The 27,428-nt window shown below is 45.7% G+C and overlaps 1 protein-coding gene across 8 annotated transcripts in view; it reads left to right on the plus strand.

The window, feature by feature from the left end:
• LOC104688151 (multiple epidermal growth factor-like domains protein 6) overlaps positions 1–27,428 on the plus strand; it is a 190,563-nt gene that overhangs the window by 122,012 nt on the left and 41,123 nt on the right. For 6 of the 8 annotated variants that reach the window (XR_005602643.1, XR_005602642.1, XM_039556907.1 and 3 more), the window contains exons 7-17: positions 5,506–5,631; positions 9,777–9,899; positions 12,520–12,642; positions 15,184–15,321; positions 17,696–17,818; positions 18,680–18,802; positions 19,752–19,904; positions 22,199–22,330; positions 24,861–24,989; positions 25,182–25,310; positions 26,418–26,552. Coding sequence is in view for 6 of the 8 variants with exons in the window: in XM_039556907.1 (XP_039412841.1) it covers positions 5,506–5,631; positions 9,777–9,899; positions 12,520–12,642; positions 15,184–15,321; positions 17,696–17,818; positions 18,680–18,802; positions 19,752–19,904; positions 22,199–22,330; positions 24,861–24,989; positions 25,182–25,310; positions 26,418–26,552 (1,434 nt within the window). In the remaining 2 variants the exon portion in view is untranslated. The remainder of the gene's footprint in view (positions 1–5,505; positions 5,632–9,776; positions 9,900–12,519; positions 12,643–15,183; positions 15,322–17,695; positions 17,819–18,679; positions 18,803–19,751; positions 19,905–22,198; positions 22,331–24,860; positions 24,990–25,181; positions 25,311–26,417; positions 26,553–27,428) is intronic. The other 2 variants (XM_039556910.1, XM_039556908.1) reach the window with 2 other exon arrangements.

Consider the following 27,428-nt stretch of genomic DNA (forward strand, 5'->3'; position numbering starts at 1 on the left):
AAATGATTGTGATTTACAGGATGGAGTTACTCTGTGTCTGCTCATGTCAATGAGAGCACCATGGTGCTCAGCTGTGACACATTGCCTGTTTGTGTGGTGAGGATTAACAGCTCTGCCATTAGAGATAAACCCTGTGTTTCTTAGGTTGTACTCTAAACACTGAAACGAGGCATAACAGAGTTAATTCTGCATGTTGTTAAAAAGAATAATATAAAAGACACAGTCCTTGTATTGCATTTAAATCAGTACAAAAGTCAAATTTTTGAATTCTGCAGAAAGGATTGAAATGATCTTTCATCTGGGAAGAAGAAGGGGCACCATTTGTTTAAATTTTTAAGCCTGATTTGAGGTAATATGGGAAGAACAGTCACGAACGGTCAGACCACATCTGCAGAATAAGTTCACTCATGGTTTGGGCATTGTCTCAGTTCCTGCACAAAGTCCCTTGGTTGTGCTTAACTTCAGCCAGAGATGTCATCAGTCATTCCTGGTATTATCACAGCAATACATTCACTGATGCAACCAGAACACAGGAGGCACCAGTGCTCAAGCTGTGGGAATAATGGATTTTTTTAGGTTTTTTTGGGTTTATCACATACAGAGACTTTCAGTGTTTTGGTAATTAACTGCAATTAAAAATAGGATGAAGTCTCAGTCATTATCTTAGTTGGTGAAGGACTGGGCAAGGAAACACTGTAGTGAGAGGAAAAAAGAAAGTAAAAGCAGAGTGGTTCATGATTAACTAGAAACAGTGGTGGTTTTCTGTGAATTAAAAGAGAAATTAATCTCTCTCTGATCAGATCTGACCAGGGAAGACCCAGAAGTGAAAGATGTGATGTTTGAGCTACGGCACTCTCTCTCAATAGTCTCCTTTGTGGTGGAGAGGGAATTTTATGCGCAAAGGGGACTAAAGGGGCTTTGGGGGGGAAAAGAGAAAGAGAACTGTGTGATAAAGGCACAAAGTAGGTGTAAATGGCAATTAAATGAATTTGCCTGTGTAATATATAAAGCTTTCTGTGGACATACCATAGTAAAGTTTCCTCTTGCCTCAAATAATCAGAAGGCTCAGTTTAGCTTTGTCCAAGGTGTGAACAATACCACAGAGCAAGTTTTCATTTCATAAATGTAAATGTTCTCAAGGAGTTATTCAAAATACTTCAGAGAGTGATCAGCTTTGTTTGAAGTATCTCAAAAATTACCAAGGAGAAACAAAAATAAATCCTAAGATGAGAGACAGGAGTTTCAGAGAGCTCTGCTATCATGATAATGGATGGACATGATGCTGAGGGAGGATATTGAGTCCTGTTCCAGCTGTTTGGGCAAGACACCAAAATATAAGGATATAGTAAGCTCTCCTGCATTGGAGAACAAGGCAGTTACTGATTGAGGAGGACAGGGAGAAGCATTTCATGTAAACCAGTAATGAGGAGTGCCTAGGACTGAGATTTGGGCAGTAGCTGCGTGTTGGGGATGGAGAGTTTGCCCCTTGTGCTGCGCCAGGTTGTACATTCAGCTTTCATCACTCACCTGATGGAGAAGCAAACCACCAGTGCACCTCTGCTTTGACCTAGTGCAGCTAAGCAGAACATCCAGCATTTCAAACAGGCCGTGAATTAGCAATGGTGTTTCTTCCATGGATACTTCAGAGGATGTAACAATCTCTCCTGCATGCTGAGCATAGAAAGGGACCGCATTCTGGCACTGAGCTGTTCATGGAAGGTGGTTATCTCAGCTGCAGAAATAAGAAACAAGCATCCCTTTAGGCTTTTCAGAGGAGCCCAGCCCAGATTGCTGTTACATTCATCCTTTCCATGTCTTCCTTCTCTTTTTTGGCAACCCTGTGTTTGTGGGAACAAAAGTGCCAAAATCATTTGAGGGGAAGCAGATTTTGCAGCCTGGATGGTTTGGAAATCTCCCATACATAAGGAAGTGGATCTATCATCTTAAAAGATACTCAGCCTACATGTGAAGACTCAAAAACCTGGGATGAGATACTTTCCCATGTGATTGATGGAATATTGCTGAACTTCTGTCACAAGTTGTTTCCAGCAAGCCTGGTCCTCCTGCCACCTCATCACAGGGTGTTTGGGATCCTGACTAGTTGCTCTTGGTCCATCCCTCTGCTGCCAGTATGAGCCTCAAAATACATGGATAGAGGAAATCTGCTTTTGTCATTCTTCCTGTTCTTATTGGAAACTTTTGCTCGTACTCTAAGGCAGAGAATCTCCAAAGTGGGTTGCCTTATTCAGTGATGACCAGTGCTTAAAAGTAAACTGCTTCATTCCTGAATCCTTTGATGTTATCCAATACTTCGTGCCATGACAAAATCCCATCTTTTTCAATGCTCCTTTTCTTTCTTCAGCTCTTTGGTCCCACAAATTTTGCTCAATATTGAATTCATTTTTAGATTCACGTGCCAGACCAAATATTCACTGCAACACTGTCCAATTTTTTTGTTTGTTTTGTTTGTAATGCCTTGATTATGTTAATGCAATGAATTTGACTTCACTGGAGCTTAACCAGCTGGTATCTGAAAAGCTGAAACTCGGAAAGAACATGTTTATTGTAGTATTGGGCTGTGGGTTTGGATTGATGTAGATTCATTGTCTTCAGTGGAATTTATTCCTTTTTGAACTCCTAGAAGTGAAAACAGGGCACAGCTGTTGAACCCTGATTCATTTCTAGTGCCAGCTGTTACCTTTGATGTCTGCTGTATGTGGAGAAGCTGTTGAGGTGCAGGTTTTTTATGGAGATTTTAGCCCACTAAGGCTCTTAATAGAGAAAATAACAAAGAGAATATCTCTACAACTCTGTAATCTGTTTCCCAGCATAAATAAGCCCTGTATGTCTGAATTTACATTTCTTGTCGTTGCCAGGGTTGGATTTAAGGTGATGGAAGACATAGGTTGGAAAAGGTTGCATGTTCTAACCCCATGGTTGCTATGCATGTATCTAACTATGGCTTCAGACCCAGCTCTTTGTAAAAATACGACCATTATTATAAAAAATAACGGGTTGGGAAATGTGTATTTCCTAACTGTTATCAGATCAGGGGCCTACAAGAGAGCTGGAGAGGGACTTTCTACAAGGACATATTGTGACAGAACAAGGCAGAATGGCTTTGAATTGACAGAGAGCAGGGTTAGATTGGATATTAGGAAGGAATGTTCCCTGTGAGGGTGGGGAGGCCCTGGCACAGGGTGCCCAGAGAAGCTGTGGCTGCCCCTGGATCCCTGGCAGTGCCCAAGGCCAGGTTGGATAGGGCTTGGGAGCAGTCTGGGACAGTGGAAGGTGTCCTTGCCCATGGCAGGGGGTGGAATGAGATGATCTTTAAGATGAACCCAAACCATTCTGTGATTCTGTGATCCTTGTTTCTCACATGGTGTCTCCCACCACTGTCCCCTTCCTTAGATGCCACCTCCCTTGCTTGGCATCACCTGGCATCATCACCAGCCATCTGGAATCCATGTCAGGGCTGGGTTTCTACCAGATTTCGAGAGTAAATCTTTGAAAGTGAATGTCAGGCCATATTTCTGCCTATGGAGGTGCTCAGACCTCCAGCCACAAGCCCCTTTGTCACAGATGGAATCAGACCCATGAGGTGCCAAGTCTCTCCCTTTCTCTGATCAGAGATGTGTTGCTGGCTCCTGGCAGCACGAGCACAATCCGTCCTGTCCTGTCCCTGGAGGCTCCTCTCCTTCAGTCTGGCACCTCCTCTCATGGATCCAGCGTGATGCTTCGGCAGCAGCCGTGACAAACCTGCCCTGGGTGCTCCAGGGGCACCCCTGGGCTCCCTGGCCGCTGGCAGAGCCACGCACCAAATTGGGATGCACAGTCCCTCCAGTGCAGGATTTCACACCTGTCCCCTCCCACCTTCAGATCCTCCAGAATTCTTGTCATGACAGGTTGCTGCTTATCTCCCCTTGCATCCAAATTGGCTCGTGCCCAGAAACGGAGGGAGAAAATGGCACTTTTAAAAGCCGAGATGTATATTCTGTCACTTGGATTTAAGATGTTTTTCGTCTTCTGAAATATTTTCATCTTATTTGAATATTCTTGCTGGAAAACAGGTCTTTGGATACAAATGTGCAGGGAGCTGGAAGCTCAGAGTGCATGGGGTCTGCTGTCTCCTGTGTAGACATGAAGCTGCTTTCAAGTTCTGTTTCTAACAGGGCAGAATGTTCGTGGGCACAGGTGGAGATTGGAAGCCAGGGTCAGGTTTTTGTGCAGTGAGGTGCCTCCTGCTGTGTGTGCAGCCAGGAGGATGTAAAAATTTGCTTTTCTTTTCACCTTTTTAACACACACTTGACTGCACAAACTCAGTGTTTGCTAATTGGTGGCATAGGGTGAAACAAATCCTGTAGCAGGTTCTGCAACTAACATTTGCTAATGTCTGTTGCAGATAAATGAAGAAATATGAATATTGCTAAAATAAGTATCAGTGGTCTTTGCTGACTTCATTGGGTTCAGAGTTTGGTGCATTCCATGAAGGACCAAATAGCCTTTCCAGCTACTCATAGAGAACACAGAATCCTAGAGTGGTATGGGTAGGAAGGGACTTCAGAGCCCATCCAGTGCCACCCCCTCCCATGGGCAGGGACACCTTCCACTATCCCAGGTTGCTCCAAGCCCTGTCCAACCTGGCCTTGGACACTTCCAGGCATGGGGCAGCCACAGCTTCTCTGGGCACCCTGTGCCAGGGCCTCCCCACCCTCAGAGTCAAGAATTTCCTCCTAATATCTAATTTAAATCTCTCCATACTACATCCCTGCTGTTGAAATACATCTCAGTGCAGCCGTGCACACACACTGCCATCCGTGCAGCACAACAGCAGCGTCAAACCATCACTCTTATTTTTACATGCAGCATGTGAATAGGTGTGGGTGTGTGTTAACATGTTTTGTCAGGAGGAGAAATGTTTCTCCAGAGGCCAGGGATATGTGTTGAACAAAAAAGAATATTAATTTGCTTGGGTGAAAGAAGCAGCATCTTTAAAGATGTACAGAGGACCCTCTGTTCCTGTGGTTTGCTGTGTGAGTCTGTCCTGCAGAGTCTGTGGCTTCTGTCATTTGCATTTTTTTATGTACGAGGCTGAGGAAATCAGCCTGAAAGACAATTACTATTTTTAATCAATGAAAGCAGGCCGAGAAGAAGATAATCAATGGGCAAGTGCCAGCAGGGCTGTTCTTTTTTCCCCTCCTTACCTCGGTGGATTGTCAGTGTTTTGGTGCTGTCAGATCAAAGGGTGCTGTGCTTCAGTCAGCATTACAGCCCTTAGATCTCACCTGCCTCTCCCTGGAATGAGGATTTCAGTGGTGTGGGACACTGTGTCAGCCAAGGCCTGTGAGCACAAGGGAGAGCAGTCACTCAGGGGTGGGGACAGGTGCGTTTGTGAAAGCTGTTCAGCGAGGTTTGCCTGGTTTTGCTGTCATTTATGTATTTAAAATAGGAAATAAGTTTCTCAGGTTGTTGACGTGCATTCCTTCACTGCTTCCTTGGCTCCAGCTGTCAATTCCTGCAGCGTTAACAACGGAGGCTGTGAGCAGGACTGTGTTCAGCTCAGTGAGGACCACTACAAGTGCCAGTGCCAGCCAGGCTACAAGCTGAAGACAGATGCCAAGTCCTGTGAAGGTGAGTCCTGTGATACCTGCCTGAAGACACACAGTAAAGGCAATTTAAAAAACCCCAGGATGGTGTGTTCATTCCTATTTCCCCCTGTGTGCCAAAAGCAGCTTTAGGAATTGCTTATTAGCAGGATTTTAAAATGACACGTTTGAGGTGTGAAGTTCACTTCAAATCACAACTTTGAACAAGATTTTGGCCTCGTAGATCCCTGGCTGTTCCTTGCATGCTGATGGTGATGGCGTAGGTTAGGAACTTAATCGTGATTTAATTCTAACATTTTATTGTTCATCAAGTTGCATATAGAGTTGGCCTGTATTACATGTTTTATTCTACAAAAAGTCTTTTCTTTATCTCCTTTTAGCTTATCACAGTCTGATTCATTCATCCTCCCCTTCAGGTTTCTAAGCACTCTCTCAAGCAGAACAGCAATGCTACCTTTGAGTTTGATTGTTGCTTTTCTTTTCTCGTATATCTTAACATATTCATCAGTTTTGAAGGCAACCCCCCCATTCCCCAACACAAGCACACACACACCCTTGAACATGCCAGAGAAAGATAGGGCCAAATTTATGGATTTATTGAGCTGAAATTCCTGTCACAAAACCGTTTCCATATGGCTCCTCTTCTGCTCGGAGATTTTATATGCTGTGTATGAAGTGTAAGTAAATCCTGCTGTTCAGATGGCTCCCAGCTCCTGCTGGGTGCAGAGAGCACTCGTCCTCGGTTTGAGCCTCCCCAAATCCTGCCCTCTGTGGGGGCTGCACCTCAGGGAGCACCCACATCCTGGTGGCCTCTCTGTCTCTCGCGGGGTGGCCACGTTCTGTCCTTGAGATTATCAGAAAGAGCCAGAAAAGAGGAGCTTTAGGGAGAAGGGGGTGTCAGAGACCTTCCTCCACTGTTCTCCATCCTGTTTCTCAACATCTTGAGATGTCCATGGCCAGCTGGCTGTGCAGGGCCTGCACAGGACTGAAGGGTGGGTTTTTATGGTGTGGTGGGGTCACCAGGGTTGGAGTGTGGTGATGCCAGGTGGGGTGGGAGTTGTCCCAGAGTGGTCATGGCACAGTTCAAGCTTTCCTGGGCCACCTCATACTCTGTCTCAGCTGGGCCCCTGAGGGGGGAGGTTTTGCCACTGCTGTTCACTCCCTCACGTCATGGGGCTGAAGAGGGTCAGCCACCCACCAAAGGCAGTGGTTCATCACCAGCCAGCAATTACTGAAAACTGCAGAGGGGCAGGCTCAGCCTTGTCTGCAGGTGAGGCCTTACCTGGGTGCCTGCTTACCTCAGGGTGTTTAAATCAAAATAAATCAGTGCAACTCCCTCAGGAGGGCAGTTGTGCCTGGGGGAAGGAACATCTGTCTTGTAAGCAGAGCTCATCTTGAAGAATGAGGACTGAGTAGGATGCTTTTCCCCCCATAAATACCTTAGTGAATGAATACCTGGGAGCAAAAAGTGCTAGGTAAGCCCATGGACAAGATTTTTACAGGAACAAATGAGGGTGGTCATGAATGCATTTGGGTTGTCAGTTCAGAGGTATTTTAAGTAGAAGAGGTGGGAGGAGGTGAGCCTGGCTGGTTTTTTATTTTCCAACCACAAGGCTTGGCTGCTGGAGTCATGGTTTGGATGGAGAAAACACAGTGTATGAGAGCATTTGCCACAGCAGGTGTAGGTGTTGGGCAGGTGTGGATTCATCCCTGTGGACTACTTGGGAGCTAACAGTGCACCCACAGCCCTGGAAAGCTTTAGAGAAACACTTAAGCCTGGCAATTTTGCTCTTTAACACTTTATATTTTCTCCAGTGTGAAGTCACGGTTGCTGTGAACAAGAAAATTAATTTGATAAGGCCCAAATCTCTTTTCTTTAGGTGCACTAGAGGTCATGGCAGATAGGCCTGGAGACCCTGTTCTTTACAGCCTTGCAGTGAAGGACTGGGAGGTCTGCCCCATCCCTGGAAGTGTTCAAGGCCAGGTTGGACGGGGCTTGGAGCAACCTGGGATAGTGGAAGGTGTCCCTGCCCATGGCAGGGGATGGAGCTGGATGAGCTTTAAGGTCCCTTCCAACCCAAACCATCCTGGGATTCTGTGTCCTGAGGCACGTGGGCAATGAAACCATGCCAGTAAATTTTTCACCATAGTGTTTAACAGCTTGGAGTAGGGCTTTGTAGGATGGAGTCTGTTATCTACTAAAGTTATTAAATGAACCAATAAGAGGCAAATGTGTGAAACAAGAACACTAATGAGTTATTTTTGGCTTTTCCTGAAACCTTCTTGTAACAGGAACATGCATGTCGCTGGAAAGCAAGTCAATCACTGATTGCCTTATGTCCTGAAGATCTTTCCTTTACAAACTTACCTCATCCAAGGATTTCCAAGGCTGCTATCTTTATTTGAATTACTATGTTTTACTAACATCTACCATGTAATTTGTTGTTTGCCTGTTGTCATGTCACAGAGCATTACAAGCTTTACTCCGTGCCGTAATCATTCTCAAATTAAAGCTTTAGCTGCTCTGAAAACCTTCATAATATGCAGGTTTAGCAGATGCTGTTTGATAGTGATTTCATTTAATTTACCCAAATAGAAAAAGAATCGGCAAATAACTCAATATTTCATATCAGCACGGAGTGAGTTCTTGCTTGGAGCTAAATCCTTTGTAGACCGCAAATTGTCGAGCTGCGGAGCCAAGTTGTCAGCCTTGGAAGTGTCATGCACGATGAAGTGCTGCTGTTCCTTGGAAACCTATTTGCAACCTATCGTGTCAGAAGTCCAATTTCACTTCTACATCCCTAACAGTGCTTTTATTTTTTTTTTTAATACTGTCAAGTCAAACTGAGCCCTGCAGCCTGGAACGGTTGTGTGTTCCCGAGATGGCAGGAGGTGACGTGAGGGAGTTTGAGGCAGTTCTGTGGCAGCTTCCTCCTTTGCCAAGTGGTGGCACAAAATGCCACTTGGCTGCACAGAAAAGTGACAAAAAAAGCCCTGCCCCATATTTGAATCCACATGAAGTAGAGGTTTTTCTCTCCTATTCCCTTCTCCTGCATAGCTACTGGAACAGCAAAGCAGCCAGGTCTAGAGCAAAACTCCTTCAGCCCTTCCCCAGGGTTCCTCAAACCCTGACTCCATTGTTGTTAAACTGATGGTGAGTTTTTCCTGGGGCTCTGAGAGAAGGGGAAGGAAACGTTGGGCTGGAGGCAAGTGATGAATATTGGTCATCTGTCTCAAATCAGACAGTAATTAGTAAAATGCTAAAACTGAATTAGAGCTGGAATTGTAAGGAAACAAGTATAGCTTTTCAAAAGTTTCAGTTGAAGCTAAGCAGAACTCTAGAGGACACATTTTCAAGGTGTCTTCCAAGTTTACCTGTGGAATTTTATTCACCAGAATTTTGGTGTAATGAGTGCTCCAAAGCAAAACCTTAGCGTGGTGCAGAATGTCAGATCCTAACCAAAATCAGACCTGTCTGAACAGTTGTGGTAGGTCTGTTTTGGTGTGTACCAAGTCTTTATTTGGTCAATGTGCTTCCAGCAGGTGCATGTTCCAGAAATAAACCCATAAAACCCAGTGAAATCTTCGAGGTGGAGGCTTCTGCAGGCACTTGATGAAAGTTTTTCTAAGTACTTGCCACTTAGAGCAGCTTATCCTTGAAAAGGTATTGTTCAAGAAAAGGGAAGAGCCTTGATGTACAACATGAATGGCATATGTTTATAGACTGAAAGATGTCTTTGGGGGCTCTTCAGTGTTTATTTCCCCTAGAGCCTTTTAAATATTCATTGGTTTGTGGTGAGCTCCATCATTGTGTGTGTTTATGGATTCACACATACTGGAGTGCTAATTGCTGTTGTTTAGAGGACTCTTGAAAATCTGTTCAGGTACAGCAAAATAACAATAAAATGTACTTTCTTTGTCCTACTTCCAGTGTAATACAAGCTTGGTTTCCTGCTGTTTAAAGCCTCATTGCTGCTCTATGAAAAATGTTGTCCAGCAACAAAGAGCATCCAGAAAAACAGCAGCTTTACTGTACACCAGATGCTGTCACATTTTTTCCCTGTCTAATCTCTTCCAGCTACTTCGTCATTAGTTGTAACAATGGCAGGTAAGACCATTTTCAGGCAAAAAGTGACCTTTCAGTTGACAGTGTGCTCTAATTGGTTTCAGTGATAGACCCCTGCACAAGTGGGAATGGAGGATGCTCACAAATCTGTCAGAATGAGAGAGGAATTGCAAAATGTGGGTGTCGTCCAGGGCATTCTCTTTCTGCAGACAAGAAGTCCTGTTTAGGTAAGAAACTCTGGACTATTTATTGTGAAGAAAGGTACTAATCAGTGCTCTGGCTTACTGAGCTGTGAGTGGAAAGGAATGTTACACAAATATATGTGTGCATTTTGTAGCAGTGTTTCTCTCTGTCGTGTTCACAGCAGCCCAAAGTCTTGAAGGACCTTTTTAGTGATGAAAATTCCTCTGTGATCTCCTAAGTCATGCTTTCTAGCAACTGGATTTGTCAGTGCTGTAGTGTTATTCTTGTGGGGTCCCTTTAAAATAATGTCCCAGATACAGCTCCTGGAAAATTGGTTCAAGTAAAACTCTGAACCAGGTCACTGAAAACCTATTTAGAATTCAAAGGGCTTTTTAGCTGGAGAGCTGTTTCCATATTAATGGAGAAACTACTGTGAAGGAAGGAATCATGATGTGTAAGATTTCCAAAGAGAGGAGCTTAAAAAGTTGAATTCTAAAGTCTGTATTTAGTCTGGGGTTGTCAAAAGGATCTGTAGCGTTTCTGACCTGAAATGTGGGGGAATTAGAGATCAAAATACCTGCTTTTCTCTTTCACTGAAACTCTTGGAAGATAGTTTAGCAGTTTTATGAAGTAAAAAGCATTTGTGGACGTGATGGTGCACAGATTTTTAACAGCCAAGTCAGGATCAGGGTGTGTGTATATACATATATAGATACAGATATATATTCAGACACTAATTTTAAACTCCTCTTTTGGAAACTTGGCCGAAATCTTGCCAATATTTAAATTATTGTCTCATCTAAAGGGTGCTGGGTGCCTTTCAAAATATTTACGTCCTACCCTGAGTATTTTACTCAGTTGCCTGTAAGCCCTTCTGTGAGAAGAATGGCAGATCTTAGAGATTCTCTCTTACTGGAATTACTCATGAGTAATTACTGTAAATAAGAAGTATTTTCAAGTAGTGTAGTCACTTCACTGATGGTGAGTGGATGGAAACAGCTGTGGGTTTAGCAGTAGGGTCAGCCTGTTGTTCCTTTTATCTCAGACACTCACTGACATTTCTGTTGATTTATGTATAAACTGAATCACTGAGTTAACTTGCAGTGCTACATATTGGAACAAATTCTCTCCCCAGCCTCATGGCAACAATCTTTTGAATCATTAAGCAGCGTGTCTTACCATGGATATACAATTATTGGTTTTTTCTCCTAGAAGTTACTCAATGTCTTTTGCAAAATTCAAGCTGCTGTTTGACTCTGGAAGCTGAGCTGGAAGGAGACAGAGGGCAGCTGAAGTGTCATACTTCAGCTATTAGCTGCAGGACAGGAAGAAACCTGTGCAGGATGGTGGCTGTGGTTCAACTTTTTATTTTTCTGTTTAAGGAGAAGAAGGGAAAAGAATATTACAGCACTGGCCAGCACAGTGTACTCGCAAACTGACAATTAGAGAAAAAGGAGAAATAACCCATTTTATTCTAAGCAGCAGCTGCTCACATGGCTGCCTCAGAGAAGCTGTCATTTGTCCTGAAATTTTCATGAGCCAATGTGTGGTGTTTGCACTGCCTGGGGCCTCTCTTTGCAAGGAGCCTGATTGCATCCGTCAAGCTCCTTGTGCTCAAGTGCATGGGCACAAGCACAGCACTGGGCACAGCACATGTGGAGGGACAAAACTGCTAGAAAGTGGTTTTCTGGGATAAAAAGTGAGGAGCTGCACATCAGATTGTTCCCTGCCGTGTGCAAGACACTGACCCGGGTTCGGTGCAGTAAATAGTCTGTATTTCGCCAGAAAAATGTCAGAAGGAACAGGAGATGGATCAGGGGTTTGCCATGTGCGATACCAGTCTTCGCACAGAGGTTGGTGTTTTGTGCAGCTGTATTTAGTGTAAGTTTTTGTGGTTCGGGGGGTTTTTTTTAACTAATTACTCCTTAAAAGTACTTTTATGTTCCGCTGAGGTTTTTAGGAAGATTAATACCTTTGGAGGCACTTAACTCCAAAATACAGTCTAGCAAGTGTGAAGCTGAGGAGCAGCCTGCGTGACAGGGACCGGGGGAAGAGCAGCCTTCCTCCTTAGGGCTCTGCACCTTTTCCTTTCCTCACAGTGGGGTGAAGCTGCTCTGGTTGCAGCAGGTGCCTCCCCACTGTGGTGCTGCAGAAGCATCTGCAGGATTCAGGGATGATCTGTCTCCATCGTCCCTGCTGAAACCCAGCCACCACTTAATCCAGATCATTTGACATTCAGAAAATAATCAGCTATTTCCTGCTCCGTTAATTTAACTATAATGGCATGGAGGACGTGGTGATAATTTCAGAGTTTTAGAAGTTAGGGCTTTCTTCTGAGTTCTTCACATGAGGTCTTCTTTTGCCATCACTGTTTTTACAGGAATAATAAATAAGTTGCTTTGGCCGATTCTGCAAATACAATGTGTGACACTGTAAATGTTCACACTGAGAAATTGAAGGTCAATGGTGCTTAGAAAAAAAGATTGTTCTGGGGAATAATGTGAGTGTAACATTCCTGGGTTCATCGGGTGCTGTCCTTTGTAGACTGACATCAGGATAATCCTTTCAGCAGATATTTGGAAACGCAGCCATGTCCACATAGAGCAGCATTGTTTTTTATTTCAGTATCCAGCTGAGTGCCTTTGCCTTTCTCTCTGCTTGCAGACGTTGATGAGTGTGCAGAAGGCAGGGCCAGGTGTGCCCATCGCTGTGTGAACACCCCGGGCTCCTTCAGCTGTGCCTGCAGCCCCGGCTTCGAGCTGGGGGCGGATGGGCGACAGTGCTACCGTAAGTGACACCTGCACTTCAGCCTCTTCTGTCTGCACCCTGCTCTGCTTCCCTTCCCATTCAGTGGGGTTAGCATTCCCAGCAAAATAAATGCATGCAGAAGCTCAAGCTTAATACTGTTTCCTTCCTCTGCTGCTGCTGCTGGGTTTGCAGGGTGACACGTTCCTAAGCCTGTGTTCACAGACCTCTAATTACTGCCTTTCAAAGAGCAAATAGTCCTGTTGGTTTGTCATCAGAGTCTGGTGAATTCTGCTGCAGAGCTACCAGAATGCTGCTGTTCTATGAAATGTATTCATTCCTGCCCTCCTCCTCGTCCTCCCAGCTTTCTTACAGATCCGATGCAAGAGAAAACCAACATGATGATCTGCTCTGGTCTTTACCTGTCTGGGTTTGCTTATGCTTCTCCTGAGATTATTGACACTATTAAGAGGATGCTTTTTAAAAAAAGGCAACAAAAAAGAGAGATGGGGGATGAAAAAATAGTTGAACAACTAAAATTCCCCAAACTAAAGCGAGCCCTGCTGTCTTTCCTCACATACTTACCTCTTGCCAGCGGGGTTTCTTAATCAACCCAGCTTTTCTGGAGAGAGGGACTGAATCCCAGTGCTGTTAGCTGATAGGTGATCCCTGGCCTGCCCTTGAGGGTAAATGTAGATTAATAAAGGAGGTGATGTGGAAGAGTTGGGGTTATTATGGACCTAACATAAGCTCCCTGGAATGCAGACAAAAGCATGGCCTGTTTTAGCAAAGAGGTGGGCAAAGATCATTCAATCTAATAATACTGTGCAAGAGCTTTCAGCAGAGCTTCCTTAGGAAAATATGCTGCATGCCAGAGAGTGAGTGCTTTATTTAAGAATGTGTGTGTAAGAAATAGTTATTAGGAATGAAATCCAGTTTCACAGCATTAACATACATTAAAAACAAAACCCAATTATGTGAGAGACATCCTGGAGAGTTATTTCATAGGTGATGGGGAGCTGTGAGTGGTGCAATGGCAGAGGAAATGTGATTAATGTATAGATATGAAATGTTCTGTCAGAGGCATAAAAAAGGGGTTTAGACCACTTAGATTTCATTGTGCTTTTCTGATAATATTTTTTCTGGCTGTTCAGCAGATCTCAGGGGATGGTGATTCTCTGTGCCTCATGTACAATATTGCAGAGCAAACAATAAAAATAAAAACATTCTGCATATATTTATGATCAGGATTATCCCAGTGTTTGAGCAATTTACAATCTTTGTTTATTCTTTCATTTCCCCAGTGGCTGGGGAAGAGCTGGTATTTCAGTTTTACTGATGAAGAACTGAGACAAAGTAAATGATGAAGATCATGTTTAAAGTCAGATTTGGCATTTAATCGCTGGGTTTACTAAATCCCGGCTTAACACACTGGACTGGAGACACGATTTCTTCTCCCTGGTGCAAATAATCACACTATGCATGAGATGTAGCCCTCAATATTTATTCTCTTAATTTATACCCTCTTCCGGCTGGAATTACATTTCTTGTTGGCAAGCAGGTTGCTCCCTGGGAGCATAAAGAGGGGTAGGACCAGAGCCCACCAACACAGATGTGTCTGGGGAAATTCTGTGCCAGATCTGATGGCCGCCACTCTGTGCTGGGGTGTTTCTGGAAGTACAGAGGCTCCTTTAGGAAGGGTTTCTCAGTTCTCCTACATAGTGGGAGAAATTATTTCCTCTCTAAATAGCTCTGTAACAAGACAAGCTGGCTAATCCTTCATGAGAAACTTTTTAACTGACCCTGTGGGTTCTTTTCATCCTGGAGAAATCATCTGAGGAAGTAGCTGGGCGGGAATGAGGTGGCCGGGTGTTCCCTTTTCTGTAGGAGGGTTCCCACTGGAAATGGCCAGAATGTTGTGAGGGCTGTCCGGTGCAGCCACACGAAGAGGGCATGGAAGTCTGTCAGGGCAAAGGGGGCTGGCAGTGGCACTGTACCACCCTGTCTTAGCTGTAGGGGACAAAGTCTCAGCAGAGGAGCTGCTGTGTCCCCTGGAAGGGACATCCAAGAGCCAAAACCTGGAGATCGTTTTGCATTGTGGTTGGGTGTCCATTTTGCCAGCAGGACTCTGCTGAGGAAGTTTCAATGCCTTTGTGTTTGGGGGATGTTTCAGAATCCAACTCTTTGCCATTCCCATGCAAAACTCAAAGCTGCTCTTTGGGAAGCGTATCAGGCTGGGTCGAGGGGCACCACCTGGGCTCCTCAGATGGTTCTGTTCCTCCTTTGGGGCAAGCGCTGTGTCCAAACAAAGCATAAACCTGAGGAAACCTGTGAAGGCTCCTGTAGCAGGTGGCTGCTGGAACACTGAGCCAGCTTCACATGGCTGAATTTGAGAGCATCCATTGTTCTGACACAAACACCTGGAGCTCAGTGACTCCACAGCCTGCTCTTCTGGGGAGGGGGTGTGAGCTGACCGTAGTCACTGCTACAGCACTCATGGCTGCTGGTTTACAGCAAGCTGTTCCTCCAGTGACTCCCCCTGGGCTTGCTTTTTAACATCCTTTTGATTTATTTCTCTGCAAGGCATCGAAATGGAAATTGTCGACAGCTGCCGGGATGGGAACAGCGGCTGCTCCCACCACTGCGAGCACACGGCGGCGGGGCCGCGCTGCTCCTGCGACCACGGCCACCGCCTCGGCGGGGACGGCAAAACCTGCACAGGTAACCCGTGCTGGGAGCAGGGAGCAGGTGTGGAGGGGCCCAGGGAGCCTGCAGGAGCTGTCACTCAGGGAAACGCCTCCCCATGCCTTCCCTCCTTCTGCAGGTGTTAGTGAACGGGTCCTCTGGCTGCTCCAGCCTGCCTGGCTCTGCGGGCTCGCTGGGATGAGTCACTAACGAGGGGAGGGAGTGGAAATGACACTGGTGCATCACCTGTTACCATGGCCATGTCTCACCGTGGGCAGCCCAGAGGCATCACAGGACATTGTTTCCCTTCCCTCCTCAGCCATGGCTGGCAGGAGGTTGGCTGTGGCTGGGAGCAGCGGCACACCTGCTCTGAAGCGCTTCATGCACAAACTCCACTTTGTGTCACAGAGGCTGCTGTGTTTCCATCAGATTTGCTCAGGCATGAGGTTACACTTCTGCCTGTGAGAAGTCTCACTTGGGAGGTGAAAGCAACAGAGTTAGATTTGGGTTTGTTTTGAGAGAAGAGCTTAAAAAGTCATTCATGTTTTAAGCAATTCTGCTATGAAATTTTTTTGTGTGTGTTTGTTTTGTTTTGTTTAAGGCTTTTGCCATGCAGACTGTATCTCATTCTGCTTTGGGCTTGCTGTCAGTATGCCATTACGATTTTTAAGAATAGCCAGGAAGAGAGGGGGGATGGAAAAAGGAACAGGCACCACAAAGCAGTGTACTGAGATATGAGATGATGAGAAGAGGTAGAGAGTGGGAGCATTGATGAGTGAGAGGCAAAATGAGTCTTGCAAGGAAAAAAGGCCAAGTACAAGGAGAGAGGAGGAGGAGGGGAGCACTGAGGGCTGCAAGGGCGGGTGATGATGGAAATTAAAAAGCAAAGCAAAAAAAGTTTGGGAGGCAGATTTGGAGCCAGAGCCTCAGGGGTGGGTGGGTTACACAGTCTTGTCTGTACAGCTGACAGGAGGCAAAGCAGCCTCCTGCCCACATCCCAGCTCAGTGACCAGAATTCTGCTGGGGATTTCAGAGGGAAGCAGATACTCCAGAGACAGCAAAGGAAGGGGGAGAACACAGGGGAAGTCTGAGGACATGAAAAGTTGCTCCTAACAGCAAAAATCTCCTTTTTGTTGGGAAAGGAGAGAACACTGACGAAGGCTGAGGACATGAAAAGTCGCTCCTAACAGCAAAAATCTCCTTTTTGTTGGATGCAGATTTTACATTCCTACAGAAACAAGGGGCTGTTGCTGGAACCCAGAGCGAGGCATTGCCTGATGTACTGCAGAGGAGCTCAGCTTGTGACATTTCTGGAAAACACTGCCTTCAAATAACCTGCATTAATCATTTTCACACTGACCTCTTCACCTCAATTGATTAATTACATTTTCTTTCTCCTGTCCGTGTTTCCTCATAAAGTTGGTGCTCCTTCCAAGGTTAATTGAGACACTGACCTTTCCCATGTGCAGCTGCTCAGCCGGGCCACGTTCAGAAGCATTTTGCAGACTCAGCATTGACAAGGTGGCCCTTGGATGGCCACTGACCTGCTCAGCAGCCTGACAGCAGCCAGGAGCCTGCAGTGCACAGATAACAGCTCAGCTCTCCTATCTAATCACCAGAACAGTGGTGTCAATACCAATTTCTGAATGGACACAGAGCAGGAGGAGGCAATGGGAAATCAGTTACCAAAAACTACAGTTGAACCTTCCAGGCTGCTGCTGTCCAGCAAATGCCTGGTTGGATCAGAGCATTGTTAGTTTGCATTCAATAAGATTGAGTATAAAGAAATCTCAGTGGTCAAATGTAGGTTACTGTTAAACAGAACATTTTTGAGGGCTGGTGGGTCCTTGCTGTTGTCTCTTTTCATAGAACCATATAATATCCTGAGTTGGAAGGGACACACAAGGATCATTCAGTCCAACTCCTGTCCCTGCACAGACACGCCAACAATCCCACCCTGGACGTCCCTAAGGGTGTTGTCCAAACCCTCCTGGAGCTCTGGCAGCCTCGGGGCCGTGCCCATTCCCTGGGGAGCCTGGGCAGTGCCCCAGCACCCTCTGGGGAAAAAACCTTTTCTGATATCCAACCTAAACCTGCCCTGAAACAGCTCCAGCCGTTCCTCAGGTCCTGTCCCTGGTCACCAGCGAGACCAGCTGGTGTTTTGTAAATCCCCTCATGGCAGCTCAGGCTTGTGGAGGAGATGCCTCTCCCGGGACATGGAGGGTCCTGGTTGCTATGGGAGAAGGCAGAAGGCAGCTGCTGTCAGGATTCAGGATTCAGGCAGTGTTTATGTGGTTGAAGGAAGAGGAAGGTGTAAAGTGGTGAGTGCTGCAGCACAGTAGCTCTGAGCACAGCTGTGGCAGCAGCTCAGGGTGTCTCAAGGGCTGAATGTGCTGCCCTTTCCTTGCAGAGGTGGACGAGTGTGAGACTGGAGAGTCCTGCTGCTCCCAGTTCTGCATCAACTATGCGGGGGGCTACGAGTGCGCCTGCAAGGCAGGGTTCCAGCTCAGCGCCGACGGCTGCTCCTGCGACGGTGAGTGCGGAGCCAGGGAATGGGCTGGGCTGCAAGGGACCGTAGAGGTCATCTCATTCCACCCCCTGCCACGGGCAGGGACACCTTCCACTATCCCAGGTTACTCCAAGCCCCATCCAACATGGCCTGGAACACTTCTAGGGATGGGGCAGCCACAGCTTCTCTGGGCAGCCGGGGCATCATCACCCTCACAGGGACAAGTTCTCTCCTAATATCCAATCTAAACCCTCTTCCTTTTAGTTTAAAGCCATTCCCACTTGTCCTGCATCATTCCATGCCCTTGTCAAAAGTCTTTTGGTATCAGTGGCTCAGTCTAATCACAGCCCAGGGTAGAAGAAATGCTGTCAAAACCTTTTGCAGGGCTTTGTGGGCACTGCCCTAATGAGAGTCACTGACCCTGTGTCAGCTTTGCTGATAAGGTTTTGCAAATGTGTAATTTCCACTTTGTGGGGCTGGAATACAGGAGTAACCCAGCAGCCAGAGTGGGGAAGTGGGGATGTGGAGATGAGCCAGCAGAGAGAAGTTTCCTCCTCTCTCCATGGACACTGTATATTGATGTGTGTTAAACACTCCTTCTACAAAAGAAGAGCCCTCAAAATAACTGAAGGATCAACTGGGCTTAACAGCTTCAAGCATCTGTTTTCATTCGAGACAAAAACATCAGTGAAGTAATCTACTCCCTGTTGCCCTGAAATGTTTTCATACCTCCAATACCAGAGAGAAATGGAGAGCCCCAAAACACATAAGAAAAATTGTGTTCTCTTATGTATAGAATAATATGCCAGATGCAGCTGGGCACAGCGTGGGCTCTCCAAGCAGAAGTACTTGCTCCTAATCACCATTTATATCTGGATTTTCTAGATGTGGATGAATGTCGTCTGGATAATGGCAACTGTGACCATTTCTGTGTGAATTCCCTGGGCTCGTACGAGTGTGCCTGTAAGGAGGGTTACAGGCTTGGGGATAACAGATGGGCCTGCGTGGGTGAGTTATTAATACAATTTGAGGGCCATTAAGCATTTCCCACTGATTTAAAAAGTGATTTTGGAGCTGGGATCTTCACAGATCCTGGGATTTTGGGAGCCCAACTTGAGCTATGTCTGAACGTGGCCAGGGTAGAGCTACGTGCAGTGTGTGGATCCAAGTTCATCCTCCAGTAATGGGTTTTGCCACAGATTAATGGCAGATGAACACTTAAATCCCCTGGACATGTTTGAAAACCTAAAGCTCCTGATTTAGAAATAAATACTCTTTTGACACTTTTCTTGCATTATTTGATGAAGTTTAACATCCTGGGGGGAAAAAAAAAAAGGTAGCCAGATTCTGCTTTGATCAACCATGGCAAGTTTTCCATTAGTCAGTGACGTTATTCTGGATTTCTGCCAGTGTAACCAGTCCAGAGTTTAGCAGAGCAACTCAGTTTTATAACCCAAGTTTAGCACCTGCTAAACCTTAAGCCAGAGTTTGATATTCTAACCAACACCAAAAAGAAAGCCAGCTGACTTCCCATCAGTTTAAGGCTCAAATTTTAATGTTTCTGAAAATAAATTGCACAGCCAGCCTCACTTTCTATTTGTCATCTCCAAAACGAGCAAGAGTAATGACCTTCATTAACTAAAAATAATCTCAAACTTCAAGTGAGGAAAATGAATCTCCTCGTTTAATTTTGATTCTCCAGGAGCAGAGTTTTTTTCCAGGAAAAGGAAAGATGGGGAGTTTTCCCCTCTTTTCTCTTTTATTTTTTTTGCCTGTTTTTTTTTTGGATAGTAGAAAGTCTGTAAGTACAGATGAGAAAATGCCTGGGCTGGGACTGCCGGCCAGAGGTGTGACTGGAAAACCTGATGGCATCGTAATAGCAACAGGAGATGTAAATGAGAGGCAGGTGCTGTGGAGGTAGCTGGGGTGCTGATGGGCTGTGTTTGTGCTGCCCTAGGTGTGCAGGAGGTGGATGCAGAGGAGGCAGCGGGCTTTGCCGGTGCCCCGGGGCTGCACTTCCGAGGGCCCCCCCAGCTGCTCCGCTACGCGCTCGGGGCCCTGGCCGAGGATGGAGACCCCCGAGGAGAGCTCACCCTGCTGCACAGGGTCGGTGAGTGACCAGCAGGGCCCTGAGCCAGCACAGCAAAGCTGGGGACATCGTCTCAGCGGGGAGGATTTGGGGCTGGGCTGGCTGAGCATCAGCAGGAGGGATGAGCGTTAATCCTGCTTCCTGCCCTCTCCGTGCCAGCAGGGGTGAGGCATTACCATGTGCTCCATCCCAAATGGGACATGTTTGAGGAGCCAGGAGGCTGCCTGGATGCGTTGGGAGGGAGGCAGGGGAAAAGTAAGCAGCACAGCAAGCAGTGGCTGGGGGGCTGCTTGGAAAACGGCCCTAGGGGCAGCAGCCAGAGGGATCTCATCATCCCAGGGGTGAGAGGACACCATGGGTTACTGTGATGCACTAAATCCCTTGGGAAATGCTCCCTTTCTCCTGGAGCTGGGAGTGTGTGTCCCTGTTTACAAACCCTTTTTTAACAACCAGAGGCTTTTGGTTTAAGATATTTGCATTTCATTTGTGTTAAAAACAATCCTCCAAAGATTCAGGTTTCCCTTGATGTTTTGGGTGTGTTCCCCAGGAAAAGCACCCAACCCATCCACATATTGCTCAGCTCAAGTGGTGGCAAACAGCACAGGAGCACCCACTGTCACAGGAGGGGGTGCAGAGCAGCTTTGCACCCACCTGGGCTTTGCATGATTCAGTCTTTGCCACCTGCAGGTTCACAACTTTAAAGAGCATTATGAGGTGAAACCCTGTGCTTGCTTTGGTGCTGAGTGCTGGTGGGCCACCAGGGAGGATTTCTTGTTTTTCCTATATATGTCCTGTGATTTTTGTATAAACTCTAATTACTCATCTGAGGACTGTGCCCTACAGGCAAAAATCGGGAGCTGGTCTTGACTTTAATAAAAAAATAACTTACTTTTATGAACAAAACTGTTAAGACCCTCCCAAATCACACAGCATCCAGCCGGACTCAACAACACCGATAACCAACTGGGAAACTGATAAATGAGATAACCACAGGCAAAATTATCAGGCCTAGAAACCACAATCAAATATTTATTGACCATTTTTTGCATGTTTTATTTATATTTAGCCACAGAAATTTGGGTGTTATCAGTCATAGCTGAGCAGCTGCACTTCTTCTAAGGTTCAAGCTTTGCAGCATGCAGTGGTTTGTAGGAAAAGGTGGTGGAGGAAAGGCACTTTAAATGGTTTAGTAAGTTCTTTTACCTCCCAAATAGTAATTTATTGCTTATACTTTCAGACATATTTTTGGGCTGCTGTCTATATTATAAAAAAGCCTGCTTTAATGGTAAGGTGGTGCAAGTAATTAAATATTTTCTATAGCTTGAATGACTTTTTAGCGTGAAAGCATGATGTTTTTAATGGTGATCTGTATTCTTCTCCTGAAGTATGAGTTTGTACCCTCTTCCAAGTTGGAGCACTAGGATTCTGAATGTCCCTGAAAGCTTGGGCATTTGTTCAGCTACAGAAAAAAGGGAACAGTTGGGTGCTCAGACCTAGAGGAAATCTTGCCTCACAGAGAAAATTGTTGGTGAAAAGAGACCAGCCTGTGACTTACTGTAGGCTGAAATAAATTGCCAGCTCACTTTCAGGTGCTGCTCAAAATCCCCTTCCAAAAAGCCTCCAGCCACAGCCATAAAGCCTCGAAGGCACAAAGCTGCATGGATGGAATCTTCAATGCCACTGAAGTATTTTATCAGACAGTCACATTTATTTTCCAAGCCTGTTTCAACAAAGAGAACATGAGGTTGCAAGGGATAAAAGGGGGGTGGGGAAGGAAAGGGGAAAAAATGCATTTTCATATCAGGTTTCCTATACAAAACTCTTCATATCCATGAAGAAATAAGGAAGTGATAGATGTGTATTTTGCTTTGTTTCCCTAGAATAACACTCAAATTAGGTGGTTGAAAATATCAATGAACCCTGTTTAAATAGCACCACATCCACTTACTGCAATAAAACAACAGGGATAGCCTAGCAAGATGAGGAGTCCCAGTAAATGCTTCTAATTATATACAATGTTATCAAGCATTAGCTGCACATTTCCTTTTTCTGAAGGCAAAACACTTGCTTTTAAAAAGTAGCTTGAAGTGCTCTTCGCTGGAGAATTACAGCATTTAGGGGAGTAAATTCCAGCTGAACACCCAGCTTTCCTTTTCCTTAGAGTCAAAAATGCGAGGAGGGAGATTCAGGAATGCCCATTTCACTGTGCCTTTTGTGCTGACCCGGCAGGGTTTGCAGCCCAGCGATAGGTACGAGCTTGCAGGAGCGTTTTTGTCTGGCTGCTCACTCAGCCCTGTGTGGTTTTTTGCTGTCAGTGTGCCTGGGTGACACGTTTGGCCAGGACTGCAGCCTGAGGTGTGAGGATTGTCTGCACGGGGGCCACTGCAACAGCGAGCGCAGCGGCTGCGTCTGCCCGCCCGGCTGGGCTGGCATCACCTGCAACGAGAGTGAGTACAGGGGCTTGGAGGGGGAATGATCCTCCTGCAGGGTCTGTACAGCTGGGGAATGGGGGTAACCTCTGGTACTTCTCATCTGTGAAGCTCCCCAAGGAGCACAGCTGTCTCACAGTCCGATCTATTGTGCTGGGACGCATTAAATAGGAACTGTAGGTGATGCCGTGGTTCACGGAGGGCCCGGCCCACCGGTGCAGGTCAGGGCAGAACCATCCCCCCCCTCCTAAATATTTCGTTGTTGTTCATTCCTGTTCACTCTGCTGCTAAAAGCTGCCAAAGTTTGCCGGCCATGCTTCATTCCACAGCTTGCCTCTGTGACTTTCAGAAGTCTGTCCCAGCAGTTGGTGTGACAGTCTGGGTGGACATGTATGCTGAACTTGAGTTTTCCCATTGTAGCATCCCACAACACTGCCTTTTAAATTTTTGTTCTTACATTTTCCTTTTTTTTTTTTACTTACCCTTTTTATTATTAGCATCACTTTCTTGGAACAGTTAATTTTTCGTATTTGAAATCATATTTTTCAGAATTCTATTGCCAAGTCAGTGCCCTTTATAATAGCTTTTCACTCTCCTTACTCCTGTTTCCTGGCAGAAGATCTTTCTGATTCAGAAGTATGTGTCAAAACCCATTGGAGAGAGAGTGGTGATTTCTTGATGTGCTGTTCTTCATCTGCAGTTTGGCAAAACTTGTCTGCTGCTTGTCTGAGACATCATACAGCACATTTCCTGTTTGAGATGGGTCCCTCCATTTCGTGGTGTGTGACATGATGGCCCATCATTCTCAGAAAGTCTTTGCTGTCACTGGTGAGACAAAGAGTCGATGAAAATTTATTACTTGACATCAGTAGACAGCACTCTTCAGGTTAATTGCCATCAAGATTGTTCAAGAGATGTCATCATGTGGACAGAAATGTAGAAAAATCAAGCAAGTGATTGAAACCAACAGTCTGCCCGTGGTTATTTTGGGAAACTGATGGTGGGTTTGGTTTGTAAACACTGGGAGCAGCTAAGAGAATAGGAAATGGGGAGGATTAAAATCATCATTTCCAGTCTGTCTGAGTTCAAGGTATCAAGTTAGGATATTCTTACTTCTATTCCTGTTGTGCTGGTGGTTCAGGATAGATTATAAAAATTTCAAGGCAGTATCCAAAGTCTTTGGTTCATTTCATAAATAACATTTCTGATGTATATTTGCAGTAGATATCCATGCACATAATCTAATGGAATTCACCTCTGGAATTTAAAGAACTTTAATAGGCCTGTGTTATTGAGCTAAACCTGCTGTCTGATGAAGACAGCATGGAAAGCGATAAATACAATACCTAATCTGTATGAATTAGTCATATGTGATAGCTTTCACTCTTTTCTCTTGCTTTTTTTAATACACAGCATAATTCATGGATTTAGGATAAGCAGGTTTTAGGGTAAGCTAAAACAGTGGAGAAAACTGGAACTAAATTTCTCTAATAATGCACCAAAGAAGCCGAGTGGAAATTGATGTGAAATGTCAACTTTCTTAATGTACATTGATAAAATGTCAGTGAAGTCAGATGACTCCAGCAGCTGTATTCACTCAGCCAGCTCAGGCTGCAAACAGCAGAGCAAGGCTTTATCTCACAGTTTGTTTTTGCTGTTGTGGATCCACTGCTGCCATGATCACCTTGGGAATTTCAGAAACTACATTTGAAAAGCAACATATTGTTTTCATAATAGTATTTGGGAGAGAAAAAAGAATGTTTAAAATATTTATCTCCAAGTATTCCAAGCTGTGCTCCGTTGTTTAAACTTTGGACTTGACAGGCAATGGTTTTTGAGCTGTGCTTTGTGGGGAGGGGAGCATGTGCAGGGGAGGGTTGGATACATGACAGTACTTCCTCAAGCTTGGTTAATTCAGCATCCTTTGAGATGTTCTAGTAAATATCAGGTGGATGTGCATAGCTTTATAGAAGAATATAACTTTGTTTAGAGCCTGCTCAACTGAAAGGACTCTCTCCTTGCTCAGTTTTCACAGAATCACAGAATCAATTAGGCTGGAAAAGACCTTTGAGACTGAGTCCAACCTATGACCCAACACCACCTGCTCAACCAGACCATGGCACTGAGTGCCACATCCAGTCTTTTCTTAAACACCTGCAGGGATGGTGACTCCACCACTTCCCGAGGCAGCCCATTCCAATGCCCAATCAACTTTCTGTGAAGAAATTCCTCCTGATGTCCAACCTAAACCTGCCCTGGTGCAGCTTAAGGCTGTGTCCTCTTGTCCTGTTGCTGGTTGCCTGGGAGAAGAAACCGACCTGCACCTGACTGCACCCTCCTCTCAGGGAATTGTAGGGAGTGATGAGGTCTCCCACGAGTTCTCCATACTGAACACCCCCAGCTCCCTCAGCTGTTCCTCACAGGACTTGTGTCCCAGAACCTTCACCAGCCTTGTTGTCCTTCTCAATGACCGAAGCCTTGTTTTGCTTCCCTCGCAGCAGAGGGGAAGGATTTCTTGGTGTGTTCATGCTCCCTGCTGTCTCCACAGCCTGTCCCCCCGGGACGTTTGGCAGAGGATGTGCCGGTGTCTGCAAGTGCCAGAACGGAGGCTCGTGTGACCCCGGCACGGGGCAGTGCCACTGCCCGCCCGGCGTGCTGGGCCAGCTCTGCGAGGATGGTACGGCTCCATCTCTGCCTCAGCCTCTCCACTTCTCCCCCCTTGTTCCTTTAAATAATGAGCAAAACAGGGGGTGAGAAAAGCCAGTGGCTGGCGAGGCTGCGCAGAGCCCCGGCTCAACTACAAACCACTTTGGGGTTGGAGCTTTGACCTGTGGTAGCTGATGCCTTGCTGTGTTTGTGCACTCCAAAGGTTGCCCGAAAGGTTTCTTTGGGAAGAACTGTAACAAGCCATGCAACTGTGCCAACAAGGGCCACTGCCACAGACTGTACGGAGCCTGCCTGTGTGACCCCGGGCTCTACGGCCGCTTCTGCCACCTCAGTAAGTCCCCGGCGTTTTTCGGATCTGTTTAATGTGTGCACAGCATAACAGTCGGTGAAAGATTCCACATTGTCTAAAGAGGGCTGGCAAAAAGGAAGGAGAGTGACTTTTTGCACAGTCAGACGGTGATAGGACAGTATTTACTAAAACAGTAATGATTTAGCTTAGACGTTAGAAAAAAGTTCTCTGCTGGGAGGGTGGGGAGGCCCTGGCACAGGGTGCCCAGAGAAGCTCTGGCTGCCTGTGGATACCTGGAAATGTCCAAGGCCAGGTTGGACGGGGCTTGGAGCAGCCTGGGATAGTGGAAGGTGTCCCTGCCCATGGTAGAAGTTGGAAAAAAATGGGCTTTAAGGTCCCTTCCAACCCAAACCATTCTGTGATAAAATGAGCAAGACTTTGCGTTCTGCAATGGGCTGGGAGTAGCAGGAGGGCAAGACTTTTGATTTGTGTCAGGAAGCCCCAGAAGCTTCATTAATCTTTTCCTCTGGTGATTAATCTTTGCCATAAGGACTGAAATTTACTGATGCTCAAAGGTGAGGGTTATAGGTGGGGTGGACAGGTCAGCATTTGGGTTATTGCTGAGGTCAGAATCTGGTTGGAGCTGGTTAGTGACTGCTGATGAGTTGGAGTGGGAGCTGGGGAGCAGGGCTGGCTGGGGCAGGATGAGAATCAGACATTAGAGGGAATAAAAGGAATTAAAACAAGAACCTTGCAAAACAGATGATCGAGTTTCTTTGTACTTACAGGTTTTGTTTGTAGAATTTGTACAAGATTGAAAATCTTCCATGTTTTATTTTGTTTGGGGTTTTATTACGAAAGCTTTTGTCTTGGGGTGCATTCAAGTGTTTTTTCATTCAGAAAATGAGCTGAGTTTGCTTTGAAATGTTTCTGCTTGACATGAAGTGAATGCCCTAACACAGGAATCATGTAAACTCTTTTTTCACCCACCCACATGTGAACCAGCACTGCCGTAGGAATGGAGATGTACTTGCTGGAAATGAAACAGAGGTTTTGCTTCTTGCAGCAGTTGCATTCTGCAGCAGTGTGCAATTTCAACCAGCTCCTACATAATCGCAGAGCTGATGCTTCCTTTTCTTGTGGCTGCAGCCTGTCCCAGGTGGGCCTTCGGCGCGGGCTGCTCGGAGGAGTGTCAGTGTGTGAAGGAGCACACGCTGGAGTGCAGCCCCAGGAACGGCTCCTGCACCTGCCAGCCTGGATATCACGGCAAAAAGTGTCAGAAAGGTATCACACACAGCCAGCTTCCCCACGTCTGCTTGTGCCTTTGTCCTAGTAATTTCTCATTCTTCCACCCATCTGCTTTGTTTGGCTGCTGCTACTCACATATTCATATCCTACTAATGATTTTGTGGGGTTTTAACCCTGCTAGGGTTGCAGGGACATCGAGGGGAGTAGAGCTTAAGAACTGCAGGACTTTTAGCCTGATCAAGTGACAACAGAAATCCAGAACCTGAATTCTAATACAACCCTAAATAACAAAGATTGTGTGAGGCTTTGTTTTTGTTCTGTGCTTTTTCCACACAGACAGTAAATAAGTGGCAAAATCTTTGTTTTATGGCAGCAAGGTGATTTGTAAACAGGTTCAGTAATGCTGCTTTTCCTTCAGATTTGCAGCTCTTTGAATTCAACTTATTCTTTGTAGTTTTTGGGGGTAGTTCAAAGAGAATTCTATCCCATATTCATGTTTGCATGTCTCAGTAGCCCTTTCCAGACAGCAGTGGAGTATAACAATAAAGATTCTCCCTTCAGATTTTTCTCTGAGCAGGTGGGACTGTGTTGGATTTAGGACAGTAGTTCTGGTGGGTTTGGTGGAGAACAATAATGACAGTATTTAATATTTTTATCATTCTTGGTGATGGGCTCATTTCTGTTAGGGAGCATGCCTTGTCCAGCACTGGCTTTGTACCAAGGCAGAGAGCAGCAGAACTTACATACACGTAAGAAGAGAATTCTATAATGGATTTAATTTAATATATCCTCAAATATTCAAATTAAAACCTTAAGCATTCTGCCACTCTGTTTCTGGTTTATATTTAAGCAGTAACCTCTTTGAAAAGTAAGTGTGTACAAAGTACACTTCAGCAACACCTCCAAAATGTA

This window comes from Corvus cornix, chromosome 9 (assembly GCF_000738735.6).
Source record: "Corvus cornix cornix isolate S_Up_H32 chromosome 9, ASM73873v5, whole genome shotgun sequence".
Lineage (NCBI taxonomy): Eukaryota > Metazoa > Chordata > Aves > Passeriformes > Corvidae > Corvus > Corvus cornix.